Source organism: Lissotriton helveticus, chromosome 4_1 (assembly GCF_964261635.1).
Source record: "Lissotriton helveticus chromosome 4_1, aLisHel1.1, whole genome shotgun sequence".
NCBI lineage: Eukaryota > Metazoa > Chordata > Amphibia > Caudata > Salamandridae > Lissotriton > Lissotriton helveticus.
In genome coordinates this window covers 656,729,915-656,745,739 of record NC_136063.1, presented here as the reverse complement: position 1 = coordinate 656,745,739, position 15,825 = coordinate 656,729,915, and the positions used below count along the sequence as shown (strand labels likewise).

Sequence of the window (15,825 nt, the reverse complement as noted above, 5' to 3'; positions counted from 1 at the left end):
TCAGACATATCTGGCTTTCATGCTTTGCACATTTACAAATACCAAGACAACACAGGACCAGAATACCTGAACAGCCTCCTACACTTTCACTAACCCACCAGACATCTAAGCTCTTCCTCACTCTCACTCACACACATTCCCCATATCCACAAAAGCAAAACTGGAGGTTGTTCATTCTCTTACATTGCACCCAAGATAGGGTACAGCCTCCCTCAACACATCAGAGCCTCATCCATACTTCTTGGGCTCTGCCAGAAGTTGAAGACCTGGGTCTTCGTATAAGCATCTTGGGAACTACAGACCTCCACACCTGCCCAAGCTCCTTGATACCCTCTCGGGTGATTACTGTGCTACACAAATTAATATAACATAACAATGTTCCAATTCAGACATAGATGAACCATATGCAAATCAGATTTGGTCCTATTCCAACTAGAACATATTAGCTCAAATCACTAGGGCAATACCTTCTGAATATTGAGTAGAAAAAACGACTGGAATGTGTTCCAGAGGATTCACCAGTGTCAGAGGTAATTGACGCAATCCTCCCATCAATTTCTTATTTTACTCATTAAGATGGGAATCTCAAGAGCGTACTGTCACTGTAAGGCCATTGAAGGAGTTTTATAGTTGAAAGGAGAGCCTAGTAGTACCTTGTATTGTAGCACCACTAACTTCACTATAGAAGATACCTTTGGGGCATGGGTTAGATCATCCATTAGATGCTCAAAGTCGGCCAAGCTATGCATGAAGGGTACCTGTGAACTCAATAAGAGACAGTCAAAATGATATTTTTCTAAAGTAAATCTGCATTGGAATATATATAATTCAAGAGGGATATATTTAGAAATTGTTTCTGCAAAGGTTGACAGAATAAAAATAATAACAACCAGACTCAATACACCCCCATTAGGGAAATCCACGTGTGGTGGATAACTCTAAATGAAGGTCCCAATGAGATATTTGCCTGTGTGGTTTAAATAAAACAGAATATTTCACACATTTTATGTATAGTTGCTCTTGCTTTGTCCCCCGGAAAAGGGAAACATCCTTTACAACGCAACTTTTACCAAGCAGTGCCTTTATGTTATGTTATGTTATGTTAATTGAATTTTTTGAGCGCACAGCTGCCCCAGCAAAGGGGCGTCCCGGCGCTATATCTGAGAAAGGTAACATAACTAACAACACAGACAAAGTAGAGGGTAATTAATAAGACAAAGGAAAAAAATAAGTTTTAACAGCTTTCCTGAAGGACAAAAGGTCTTCTAAAGAACGAATGTAGAGAGGGAGTGCATTCCACAGTTTGGAGGCCAGAACCGTAAACGATCGGCCACCCAGTCTACATTTTTGGAAACGAGGAACAAGTGCCAAATTTTGGCCGGCAGAACGAAGGCTGCGCGAAGGGGTGTATGAAGTCAGAAGGTGCTGGAGGATGGTGGGAGTGTCAGTTTTAAGAATTTTAAACGCAAAGCAAAGGGTTTTAAACTCTATGCATCTAATTACAGGCAGCCAAGGCAATTTGAAGATTGTACTACGGGCTGAGCAGAAGCGCGGCAAGCCCACTAGGGCCCTGGCTGCCGCATTCTGGACCCGTTGGAGTCGCAGGACTTCCGCCTGGTTGGCGCCCACAAACAGTGAGCTCGCGTAATCGAGCCTCGATAATACGCTAGCTTGTATCACCATCTGGCGGGTGGGGGCATCAAAAAATTTGAGGATAGGCCTCAAACCGCGCAGAATGCCAAAGCACATGGATGCCACCTTCTTGGTATGGAACGAGAAGGTCAGTTTGGAGTCCAACCAGACGCCAAGATTTTTAAGTTCTGAAACAGGTTTTGGGGGAGGTCCCAACTCTTTAGGCCACCAACTAGCACCCCACAGATCAGGATGTTTCCCCAGTACCATCACCTCAGTTTTGAGGGCGTTGAGTTGTAAACAGTTGGCCGTAAGCCAACTAGCAACAGCCCTCAAACCATCCGCAAAGTTCGATGCCAGTTGGTCAGAGCCCCCATTGAGAGCCACCGCCAACTGGGTATCATCGGCGTATGATACCATAGTGAGACCCCAACTCTTCGCAACCTCCGCCAAAGGTTGAACGTAGAGGTTGAAGAGAGTGGGGCTCAATGCCGAGCCCTGCGGGACTCCTTGGGTGATGGCATGAGGCTTAGATCTAAACGGTGGCACTACAACCTGAAAGGATCGTTCCGAAAGGAACGATTGAAGCCAATCCAACGCCCTGCCTGAAATACCTGCCTCACCAAGCCTACGTATAAGAATGGTGTGAGATACAGTGTCAAAGGCGGCACTAAGGTCCAAAAGGACCAGTGCCGCCGTTTGACCTGCATCTAGTACAGAGCGGAGATGTTCAACCATGTATAGGAGTGCCGTCTCTGTACTATGTCCAGGTCTAAAACCGTTCTGTGTAGGATCAAGTAGGTGTGCAGAAGCCAGATGTTTTGTTAAGATGTTATTCACATGGGCCTCTGTGATCTTTGCCACCCAGGGAAGGAGGGAGATAGGTCGCAACTTTTACAACGCAAACCATTACAACGCATTGCGCTGGGGGGCGCTCCAGGATAGGGAATAAGTTTAATTTACTATCCAACACCTTCCCTAGTGTCCACGGGGACTGGAGTTGGAATAGTAAATTAAACTATTCACTATCCAGCACCCCGAAGCGCTATGCGTTGTACAGGTTTGCGTTGCAAAAACCGCGTTGTAAAGACATGCGATGTAAAAGCATGCGTTGTAATGTCATACATCCCCTGGAAAAGCAATTAAAGAATCATCCCCCAAGTAAATAAACTAGTATGAGAATGCACAGGTAGTCCTTGGCAAATAAAAAGAGCTGTTGCTATATTGGTTATTACTAGGGGTGGGGGAACTCATGGAGTTGTACTCTGTAGAGTAACATAAAAACTCAGCAAGATACCGCAGTTTTTCTTCAACCTCTAATTACCACAAACTGCTAGTCTAATAAATCTGCATGAGACCTGATGTCAAAACGTACTCATGTTTTAAAGTTATTTAATCATCATTAAAAAAACTGATCGAATTTGCATCATATAGACGCTTAAAAGGCGCAAGACTACAATGGTTGCTGGTACTCACAGTGTCACGCGGGAACTCCACTTCATCTCAACACCTGCCAGTTTCCCCCAGAAGAAAAGCTGGTTGAACTGCGAGAATAGACCATGGATGTCTGGACTAGGATCCAACAGTTTCCAAAATGTATCCACCATGGACATCACTTTCTCGGGTGTAGCGGCTCTGTGAAGCGATAGAGAGAGTGAACATGTTGAACTTCACAGCACCTCTTTTTCCTCCCCTACCTGCACATACAGTGCCAATACCAAATCCTCGTCCATGTTCCCAGCACTCACTGAGATTTAATAAGACGAGAGCCCCCATCCAAGAGAAACACTGGAGTACCTATAATTCAAATGACACTTACCAAATGTGCAAAGCGGGTTTGCACATGCACAGAGTATGGTGTTTGCTATTTAGATTACTTACTGCTGCCGCAACCCGTCAGCAATGCTAGGGTCAGGCAAGCTCACGTGACTTGTGAATGTATAAGTTGAATGGAAGAAAATTTGGCAACAACAACATCCAAAAGATGGCAGCGACACCACTTACATTCATAACACGAGGAATAGTTGTATAAGATTATTACATAAGGAACAAATTGAAAGCCTCACTTGTCGGTGAACGTTCGTGAAACAATAACAGTGTTGGCTGATTATACAATGGTGGTCTTTCCAGACACAACAGAAGATCCAGGCTTGAAGTCTGTGTATTTTGGAGCTCTTTGAAATGTGGAAAGCAGTCGGTTGAGCACCTGTACACTCTGATCCTCCGTTGGTTAGCAGAATATTTTTTGCTGAACTCCAAGCTCCAAGCGGAGCGCGGAGTGGCAAAACTCTGTGAACTCTGCCAGCAGAGCACACCGCCCACCCCTAGTTACTACTAAAACCTAAAAAGTTAAATGCCAGTAAACTAAACATAGATATAGGGGCTTTGCCCTATGATTCTTAAAACACAGTGAGACAGATTTGGAAAAAAGTCATGCAATGCAGCGCAGCACCCAAAGAGGCTGTACTGCATTGCATGACAGAGAGGGAGCAGGATTGCACCACATCTTCAGAGTAATGGCTCTCTCCTCCCCTCTCCCTAGCACTGGTGCTGATTTCAGCTGCCGAGCGCTACCGACACACCTTAGCGCCATAGCGCTAGGGTGTGTGCATGAGTCTAGCATGCCTAGACAAGTTTTACATCTGTCTACAATTGTTTGTAGATAAGTTTTTGCATCAAATGGCATAGTTGGTTGCATTGGAACACCCATGTACCACCCACATAATGCACTCTTGATGGTAAGTAATGCAAAGCAGTGCTTCACACCCTTTGTGCTACTTTTAGGGAACGTTCCAGTGCAAAACATGTTTTTTGCTGGAAAGTAAATTCCAACTCCAACATTTTTTTGCTGGTTAGCAGCTCTTTTGTGATGCTAACCCAGTGCAAAATGTTTGAAAATATACCCCAGAGTTTGTTGTCTGAAACATTCTCAAATATTTATCAATTGGTTATTCAACTTGACATCAATTAAGCTACCAATTATGTTACATTTTGTGATAGCACCCATGAAAAGCTTGGAAAGTGTATGTGTGACAAAGTCTTACATAGCTTATGACAGCTGCCATAGAGATGTGTCACAGAAAATATACATAGACGGGTCACTTTATTTGATTTTGTTATATCTGTTGCATTTTATTTAGTATGACAGAAAATTCAGATGCTATCAACTGGTGGTTGTTTATATCTGTAAAGATTTTATGACTAGAATATTTTTTTTAATGTCTGAATAAAAGTATTTTGAACTTAGCTGAATTGAGTTTGAATGTAAAGAAATTAATTTAACATAATGTACTGTTTTAAAGATGATTCCCACCTGTGTTTAGTTCAACTGTTCTAACTATGACCCGCCCAATACCTTAGGAAACTCCTACTACTTTATGTATCTCCCCTAGCCAGTGATTATTAGCTATCGATCCAGTGGATATCCCTGAGGGACCTTACGACAAAAAGGCCGTAATTACCAGCGGCCAATTGTGATATATGTGATAACTCCTGTTACAAGTATGAATTTTGTGACAAATATTGAAAGGGAAAAATGCCAGATATTTACTGAAGTATGCAAATTTTGTTGCAGTCAGCACCAAAACCTGCATGTTATTTCCCCAAAACTTGCAATTGGAGGGTATTTATCTCAACCTGAATAGGTATGACTCAGTGGAGTTGTATATTATCAGGTGATATAAATGTCATACCAGTTACTGGACCACTTGAAATGAGGGTATAAGTTATTTATAATGAACACCATACACAAATGCCACAGAGAGTCAATTGGAGATCAGAAGGAAGGGCAACATGATTCACCGGTCTGCTAGTGGTTTAATTTTTGCCAGTGCAGACACTTATATATGAAGAAGGAGTTTGCAATAGTCGATGCAAATTAGGTTTACCTTTACACAGAGATCGAAGCCCTTCCCTCATACCTACCAACTTCTCCCACAGACTGGCAATCCAGTTGTCTTTTCATGGACATTTTAGTGGTTGACCCTTTCACTATGCTACAACCTCAAGATTTGTCAATGGGGAGGATATACTAGTATACTTTGCCACTGCAATATGGCTGCAGGGCTGCTCATGATCTTTTTAAAGCAGTGTGAGGTATATTGCCCATTGGTGTCACTCCTCCACAAACATCCTTCCAAGGTGATGTCCAGTTGCTAAAACTACTGTTTGCCAAGTGTGTACCAATGTTTGTGTTCAAGTGATTCAATTACGTAAACAGCACTGAAAGAGCAGCCATCAAATGCTCCAAGTTTTGCACGCCCAGCACAAGTTGTCATTATAGAGGAGCCCTTTCACAAACACAAAGGGGCAAATTTGATAACATTTTGCGTTGTGGATGCGTCACTTTTTTGGTACAGCCATGGCACAAAAAGGTATTTGTGATTTACAAAGACATGCAAAACAGATTTGCATGGCTTTGCGTGGGACTTTTCTCAAAAAGTAACATAAGACAGCACTTCACACTGCCATGCCTTACTTTGTGTTAGGAAGGTGTTCGATGAGTGGATTATGGCAGACCTATAAATTAACCCATGGATTTTGGTGCATTCCCATATTTACTAATGCTAATAAACCATCAAAAAGCTACTCTCAGCTGAAGTAGGCATACAGAAGAGAGATATATGTATTTCTCCTTGTTACTTCCTCTTTCAATGCATGCTGCATTTTGCAGCCCAAATAGGAGGAAAATGCTTTTAAGGATTGTTTTTGTGCAGGAAGGTTCTCCTTCCTGCACAAAAACAATCCTGCGTGAAATGCAGGCCCCCTTGCATGATGGTGCTAGGCAGCAAACAGTGCAACAGCACTACGAGTCAGCAGAAATGCACCATATATTAGTTGATATGGCCCTTTTCTGCTGTGTCCCTTTCACACAACACAGCGCAGCAACTTTGCTAGCTTCTATGTTTTGTGTTAAATGCAAGTAAATCTACCCCATAGTCTTGCTCTAATTTCTGCAGTTTATGTCTGTGCAATACTCTGGCGTTTCCTCTGGTCTTTGTAAAGATTCCCATGGATAAAGTGTTGAAAGTTGCCAACCATGGACTGGCAAGCAGTTAGCCCACAGCAGTGGTGGCCAGCATGGCTCGCGGATGGCGGGAGCAGGGGTCGCGGGGATGAATTAAAATAAATAAAATTATCTTGAGGCTGGGTCCCGCGTCTCTGCTCCTGTTTCTGACTCCAGGAACAGGAAGCGGGCAGCTAGGCTCCCTCCTCAGATCAATCACACGCTGCATTGTAGCATTGTGATTGGTGTAGAGTGCCATGCATGGCACTCAGCCAGAGGCTGCAGGGTGGGCATGTTCTCCATGTAGGCTGTATTGCAGCCTGCATGGAGAACAGCGAAAGTGCAAATGACTGGTTTGGGTGTCCTGAGAGGGCTAACCAAACAGTCATTGCGCACTTAAGAGTGGACAAACCACTCCTCCCCTGCCCTGCTCTGAGGCCAGGACAGCCCTGCCCGCCCACCCGCACGCTCGCAACGCAGCACAAAGCATAAAATGATAATAACTTATTATCATTTGATATTTCTTCTTGGCACTGCTTAAAAGCAGTGGGTTGACACTCTTCCCCATAGCGGAGGTGCCACCACTGGCCCACAGCCTCATGCATAGGACTCTGGCAAATTAATCCCTTTCCTCGCTGCAGCTCCTCAAATGTGTTTGTGTGTTTCAAGAGGTGCAGCTGCCACCCATCATGTCCCCTTCAAGGACAGGGCAACTGCAACACGTCACCACATCGAGTGATGTCCCGCGCAGCAATGCTTGCAGGGTCAGGGTACACTTACCCAGGGTAATGCAGTTCATTTTCTTAATACTGCATGTAACTGCGTAACTGCCTCCAGTATACGCAAGTCCAGATTGGCACACTTTTTTGCATGAGACCCCCAGGTTGTGGTGTTAGGGATTTCAATATTCTTGTTTTGTGTATGTGTTTGTCATTGTCATGTAATAATTTACTGTATGTAAAAGCCTGAAAATGTTTCAAGGAATATTTTTTTGAAGAAGTAGGTTGCTCGTAGAGCATCTTGTTCTTTATAAGCTCAACACTGATATACCACACACTGAAATGTCAAACCCTTTATTTGTTACAAAAAGAACCGCCTAGTTACTGGGAACACGGAGAACATGATCTTATTAAGCCAGGACAGGCAGGACAACACTTCTATTCAGATATATTAGAATGAACTAAATGAATGGCATTATTTCTTTTTTTAGTGCTGAACTATGAGATTTACATTTACACTGGATCTAAGCCAGGGGCTGGCACAGAATCGAATGTCTCCATTAACCTCTTCGGAACCAGAGGCGACTCCGGCAACAGAAAACTACGGAGATCCTCACAGCACAAAACCACGTTTCAGAAAGGACAGGTAACATGAAAGTATTTAATACTTACAGCCTTTTCGTAAATGATTATATTTTCCTATCAAACTAATTTGACAGCTCCAGTGCGACAAAAGTGGGAGAAGGAAAAGCAGAACGTTTATTGATGAGCCGGAGGTAAGAGGAGGAAACTGGTGCCATCAGGGGCTCAGAGGACCAATGCATTCGATCCACAGACCTTCGTTTAATCCAATAGTCACACACTAAAATCCCTTTGGGGCCACTCAACCTTTCATACTTTTTAAGGCCAATAAAGTGAGAACCAAATAAACAGCTGTTATCGGTCAATAGCACCAAGAAACTCCTTTCCTGGTGGGCATGAGCTCTACAAATGTACTCTATGTTATAAATGCACCGTGAGCCAGATTACCAAACAAAATCATGTATCTATAATAATAAAAGAAGAGAAAACACTCCCTTCTTGCAGTAACCATGGCTTACCTTAAGTTGAGCCCAATATTCAAAGCCACAATAAATTTACCACCAGTGTCAAACTGTAATTAAATGATCACTGTTTAAAACAGTTACTGTTAACAGTAAATAAATTAGCAAAAGGAATACAAATCAAATTTGCCACATCTGAGGTGTTTCATTGGTCAACCACCCCTATCTCAAATAATCCAAAACCCTATTCTCAGAAAATGTTAGCACTAAGTTTTGATGACTATGGGGGTCAGTTGGCTAGCTTGATTAGATGATCAATTGTGTATAACTCTGTGCTGCGTGGAAATCAAAGTGATTAAAGATGCAGACTGATGTGAATGGAAATTGCATCACAGGGGATTTTGTCGGTTGTATGAAGACAGGGGCCGGGTAGGCCAATGAAAACTGGTGTACAAGTAGTTCAGAAAAGAAAGAACTGGTGTGGTAATTAGGTATAGAGAAGGGGGCATCCATTGAATTCTAGGGTAGTGGCAGTACCATTGCACTTTTGACGTTTTTCAGATAGGCATCAGGGAGGAGAGCTTGGTGAAAGGATCTTGTAGGTGAGTGCAAGTGGCTTCATTGCTTTGGGATAAAATGGTTAGCTGCAGCAGACATGAGGATGTCCGAATTAGGTATGGCAATATTCTCCACAGATGAGGTAAAGGAAAGACAATGAGGTGTGCAGAGTGAGCAAGGATAACGGGAAATATTTACCTAATGTGGTGGGGATATGGAGGAGGGTGCTGAAAGAGTTCCTCATAATACACTTTTTCAGTTCATAAAAATTAGATAAACACATTATAAAAAATCCATAGAATACACTTCTTAAAGCATCTCACTTAAGCAAAAGCTTACAAAGTCCATTGACTGTAATATTAGCATTCATACAAATATGATTTACTGAAAATACTGGAATTTCATCACATTAAAATTGAAATTATGGCTAGATTGACACATCATCATGAAAATAACCATGTGTGGCAGTATTTAGCTTGGGGCATGTGCTCTAGGATTTTCAGTCTGATTGTGGATGGCATCACTTCCTCCCCTTTAGAAATAACCTCTACCTAATGAACACCAACACATCCATTTGAGGGAAGCAAAACCTCAGAAAGGCAGAGCTTTCTTCATCACCAGAGAGATGCTGCAGGCAGCAGCCCCCCGTGCAGGTAAGAACGGTGGGGCCGGGTGGAGGGGGATATTGGCAGACGACTATGAGGGAAAATTAATTATATATTTAATTTTCCCTCATGGTTGTCTGTCAAATCTCTCCCAACCAGGTCCCACTGCTGTTACCTGCACGGGCCGCTGCTGGCTTCAGGTATTTCTGAATCTGACTGGTCAAAATCCGGCAATCAAATTTTCTTTTCAAGAGTAGCCATTTCAACTTTACGGGAAAACTCTCACATTTTGATTTTAATAGCTTATTTAAAGGTAGCCCTGAACATCTCTTTTTCTGACCTGGCTAGACAACGCACTTGTAACCAGACAATTATGTGAGAATCAACATGAGAGGAACTTTGGCTTTGCCCCTATGTTGTGAGCAGGGAATACATATTTTGATTTGGAAGTGGTTGTGTGCTTCTACAAAAAAAATGCTTGCTCTTGTTGCAATAGAAGCCATTTTTATTTTCTGTACTGGGCCCAAAAACATTTTATTTATATAACTAATTTCCCTCAGAGGCATTGGTCCTCTGATGGATGTTGTTGGTTCTAGTAAGGTGTAAGAAGTAAGGTATTCAACTGTTGGCCACCCAGTGAGGGCCAATTATTTGGAAGCCAATTCACAAATTAGGGATCAAAGTCAAATACACCACCCTCAGGACCATGCTATAAGCGTAAAGGGAGGCTGAACCTGCTGCAAAAGTTGAGCCTTGCAAGGATCATACAGACTAGAAATTCTGCAATTGCTATACAGAAAAGACCAGTAGAACTTGATGCTCTGACAACAGTCTATGATTAGCTCTATAATGCATTAGAAATCAAATCTGGTAAACACAGATTATATGGAAATAACTTCAGGCACAATAGAGACTGAGACTAATTCTAAAGTATTTGGTTACTGTATTAAAGTAAACTGACTACAGGGAGGAAACCGGTCTATTAGGTGTGACAGAAAGACCACCAATGTAGGAGCAACCACAGTTCACCAATTTTACATAGCTTGTCCAATCCCAGGCCTGAGAGTAGTTTCCATCAGTCCACCCATGTGGCGCAACTTCGTCATCTTTGACTATCTTTTGGCTAGGAGACCTCACTCCAAACCAAAAGAAGGTCAAAATTATCCTACACTATCAGGCGGTTTTTATCAGATGGCATTAGGACAATTCCTAATAAACATATTTTTTGTCCTTTTAGTCATTTTTATTACACACACGTTTATCACTTGCACTGCACTCCATCATTCCTCACATACCTTGAACAAACATAGTGGCTGAGATTTTTTGAGAGTAGGAGGTCTAGTACTAATGTACATCAGCCTTTGAACCACCTTGGCTAGAGGTGACCCCTCTCTCTTGGTTTTCCAGATGACGAAGTTCCGCCAAATGGGTGGGCTGATGGAAACTATCCTCAGGCCTGGGATTGGACAAGCTATGATAAATTGGTGAACTGTGGTTGCTCCTACATTGGTGGTCTTTCTGTCACACCTAATAGACCGGTTTCCTCCCTGTAGTCAGTTAGGTTTGCATCTAGGGGTATGGAGTAAATCTGGTCTTTAAATATTGCCCCCTAGACCCTCCCCCACCCTTTTTGTTGTTAGTACTGTATTAGAATATCAAAATCAATTTAATTAAGTAACATTGTAAACAGTTTTGTCATGAGTCTCACAGTGTGGGATATAATATCACACATTTAGTTAGAATAATTAATTAGCGGAAATAAACAAATCCATAAGAGGATGGTTTGAATCAGAGGTTCCTACCACCAATAAAGGCAGGAGGATGGTTTCAAAAGAGTTCTCTAAGCATGGCAAAAGAGATCAAGTTAAATTCCATTAGGCTAAAGTCCATGGGCAAAGGGGATTGAGCAGTAATCAGGAAGGTTCAAGTCTGGTCTCTCATTAAACAGCTCCAATTGTCACAAAGGCAAGTTCATCAGCAAAGGGGAAAAGGCAAGGGGCATGTAAATATAGTGTGGCCCGGCAGAAAGGCTGACGGCAAAGGAAGTGAAGAGAGCCCCCCTCCTCCTAGGGAGGTCACTTTTTATACTCCAAATTGTCGTTTTGTGACATCAGCTGTCACCATACGATAGTCTGACTGTCATGTAACTGTTCTTAAGATCACCAGGTACAAGATTGATACTCCAGAATATTTGCTCATGGAGCTCCATCCTCATAGGTTAGTTGACACTGAATTATTGTACTTTGTTGCTCTTCATGAATCGAAGCAGAAAACAAGTTCCCATGCTTTCACACAAAGGGTTAAATAAAAAGTAGCTAATTTATGTGGGAATACAATATGTAGGAACGTAGCAAATGCCATTACTATGAAAAATGCAAACCTATGGGAAAAAGACAATTTAATACATTTAAAGTCAGTATTTCTTATTTAGCAAAAGAATCTCATAAGTAAGTTCAAGCATAACGAAATTCAATAAGTATATCATATAATGAAAGAGTTATATTTTTGTCAACGATTATTGTATAGAAATATTCAATCCATAGTATGGCCTACTACTAAGATGTTAAAAGTGCATACATGTAAAATATTCTCAAAAGTTGATATATACATTTTGTTTTAATTAGACAAAGATCCTACTAATACTAAGCATACTTTCTGAAAGTTTCATTCATATACAACATTGCATATTCATTTTGCACCACTTTCCTCTCTCCATGATGCATTATAATAAAGAAGCGCAAAATCCTAGGTGTCATCATTGATATTGGCAAATTTGCGCATGAGGCTCATTTACAATAATAATTGTTATTTTTCCATTATACCGAACATTTTCATTAATAACTTTTCATTATGATGTTATTGTTATAATTCATAATCTATTAATAATCACTTAATACTATAGTAAGTAAATTCTTACATTTCTACAAATCCAACCACACTTTTATGATGCTGATACTTCAACTTTTCTCAGTTTCAATATTGTTTTTCTAGCCATGTGCAAATTGCACATTAGTTTTCGTTTGTCATAATCTGGTTTTAGTCCTGGATAGTATTATCAGCTTTTCTAGTGTTACACCCTCAGCACAGCTATGGTCATTTTGTTTGTTTATCAAACTACCTGAGCTTTAACTTTAAAGGGCACATACATGACAGTTTAGTGCTATTATTGTCTCTTACATAACTAGATAATGTTTTCTGTTTTTCTCTGGCAGCAGAACAGATGAGGCAATAATTAACTTACATGAATTTTTAGGTCTGACTTGAAAGTGCTGCTACATCTGACCTAATGTACACCATTATCATGCTACAGTTATTTGCAAACATATACATTCCCATCCTTCCTTTAGACTTGTAATGCTTCACATTACAATACAACTTTCCTTTTGGACAATTGGCATTGGCAGTCCTTGTTTTAAAAGGTCCAACCTTGACAGTTTCTCGAATTGAAAGTTAAAGTGAACCCAACATTGTGCAAGAGAGCACATGTTTTTAGCTGCATTCTGACCCAATATATTTTGAAAGGCACCAAACACAATTCCATTCCTTAATTGGAGGTCAGGTCTGTAAAGGATACCCTCAATTCAATCCACACATTCATTGTTGGTGCAAGCTAAACATGGGCATCATAAATATTAAGCACCCATTTAGTAGTTGTATGATTCTTTTTCCACCATGTTTTAAATGAACATATTTAGCACATGTACTACTGATACACAGCTTGTGGCCCGAAAAAGTGAGAACTAACCATGAAACTGAATTCCATACCTTGGTAAACATTTTGTTGATCTCCAATGTGTATCCTCTGTAAGCCAAGCCTTTCTCAGTCTATTAATTTCAAAGTAACAATGATATTTAGGGAAATTATGAACCAAAGTCCCTTTCAAAGAAGGCAAGACTAGATGACTGATGCAGAAGGTAGATAGGAGAAAGCTAGTTAATTGGGATAAGCAGAAATAATTCTGTAGAATGGTGGCAAAAACGTCTTGGTACTAATAATATTTTTCAATTGCAAGAGATGCTCTTGGGGTATCTAGTAATAGCCACAGAGGTGGTCTGGGATCCGGAATGTTGTCAATTAAAAGTAGTAGGGGCATTAGTATATTTTCAGGGAGAGGAGACTACGGAGGTGGAGCTGTGTGAGTAAAAAGCTGACTCATTTTATTAAAGGTGTCCTAGAAGTTAGAAAAAAGATGTTGACACACTATGGGGTCAAGAGGTTCAAGCTGGGCTGGCCACTGGGCATTTGTTAACCCCATTTGTTAAAGTTTGGTTTGCTTCTCTCAAAGTAGCTCACAGTCTACTGCTAGCCTCATCTCTGTAACTAGGAAATTTGAAAACATCATATCAGTACTCTCATCCCTTATATAGCTTGTTCTCAAAGCTCACAGCACCTTTAAGATAGTTGGCATCACCCATAAAACACTTCACTTTCACACTCCCATTTGCTTAGCACAAAGTGTACAATGTTGGATGGATATACAACACTTCAATGACTTAAAAGTATCACCATTTAAAAAGCCACCCACCAACAGGCATTCCTCACTGAACCCCCGGCTAGGCCATAACAGACAAACATCATGCCTAGCAATAGTTTAAGAAAAGACCTAAAGACATTCATTTAAAGTGCACAGAATAGTACAGCAAACTCTAACATCCCATTACATGGATACCCTTAGATTGCTCTTTATTTATTTTTTTCTGATTGTGGACTCCCTCACATTTCAAACTGGATACCCTGGTGACCCTATAATACTAGAATTTTATTCTCTAACTGATTGAATGCTTAACATTTCACTTCCAAGATTATAACCTTTTCTGCTTCTTTTCTAATGCTTTAATATGGTGCACTCTCACAGTCTGCTCAGCTACAGCCATATCTATTGTCACATCAAGTCACCAGACTTTGATGTGCATCTCAGTGAAATTCCCTACATCATATATATATATATATATATCACAGGCTTGTGGTTGAAACGCGTCATCCTGACATGCTAAGACAATAACATTTCTTTATTGCATCTTTAACTGGAGTCTGTGCCTTTGGTTGGCCCACCGCCGTCATTCTTTGGGATCCTGGTGTTATATATATATATATGTGTGTAATCTATCAACACCTCTAATCACACTCTAGGTTTTCCTAATACTATGTTTTTTATCTTATAGTTGTGCCCTGTCCTCGCCATTACAGTGTACTTGAATGAAAATGGAAATATAAGATTTTTCTTTTCTTTTTGATGATATTTCACTGCTCTATCTAAAGGGTTCAGTGAACGTTCTTGAATATATTTCTATATTTAAAATCAGAACAAAACCAATGTTGAAAATAAGACCATCTATGCCAGCTTTGCAGTAGCTGAGCATGAGTGAAGATGACATGATGGGTATAGATAGCAGTGGGTCTTGCATAAGTAGGGAGAGATGATTTTGATGCAGAGCTGCTGGTTGTTAAAAGAAATAGTGGAGTGTTTCTTGGTTTGGGGGTGATAGCAATGGCTGGATTGGGTCATCTCTCCAAATAGATGCTGAACTTTCAAGAGATATGCATATTGTGTGCCTACTGTGGTAAATGGTAAACACTGCACAGTTAATGTTCCAATCCACAACTGAGAAGCATATTAGCTTCTTGCAGATGTAGTCAGCAGTCTCAGATAAGAAAGCTGCCTTTCTTCTATTTAAAGCAAAGTAGAGAAACATCTCACAGTTTTGTAATGGAAGCAACAAAAACACAGTAGTTGACCGGGAGAATTACTTGAGGATTTCAAACATGTACTGCTACAGTGTCTTTTTTGTTGTATTTGTATCACAATCACTGCATCTGCCAGTCAACCTTTTAGAATATAAAATGCAAAAATATATATGACTTCATATATAATTTATGTTTAGTTAATTGATGGGTAGGTGGAGATGCAGGTAGGATCCAGAGATTTAAGTTGCCTACTTTGAACCTAAACTAACAGTTTTACAACAGTGATCTACATACTTAACTATATTATTTGATCCTGCAAATTACTAAAGCTCGTTTTGATTGATTGATTGACTTCCTTTTCCTGTGGCCCAGTTCTCAAAATTTCAAAACAATGCTACTGCCTAGAGACATGCCAAATGTATTTATTAAATGCCAGATAAATAACTGAAAATATATACATTTGGACAATCATTTTGTAGTATAATTTAAATAATGGAACAGTACATTTTAGACATTTATTATTTATTTATGTTGTTATTTGAAAAGTTTTATAAAGCACAAACATGACCCTTGCGGG

General features: G+C 40.6%; 1 protein-coding gene across 1 annotated transcript in view; it reads left to right on the top strand.

Moving 5' to 3' along the window:
• The window catches only part of RP1 (RP1 axonemal microtubule associated), a 1,491,030-nt gene that overhangs the window by 1,090,651 nt on the left and 384,554 nt on the right, over positions 1-15,825 (top strand). The window contains exon 28 of the mRNA XM_078686181.1: positions 7,848-8,002. Coding sequence (XP_078542307.1) covers positions 7,848-8,002 — 155 coding nt within the window. The remainder of the gene's footprint in view (positions 1-7,847; positions 8,003-15,825) is intronic.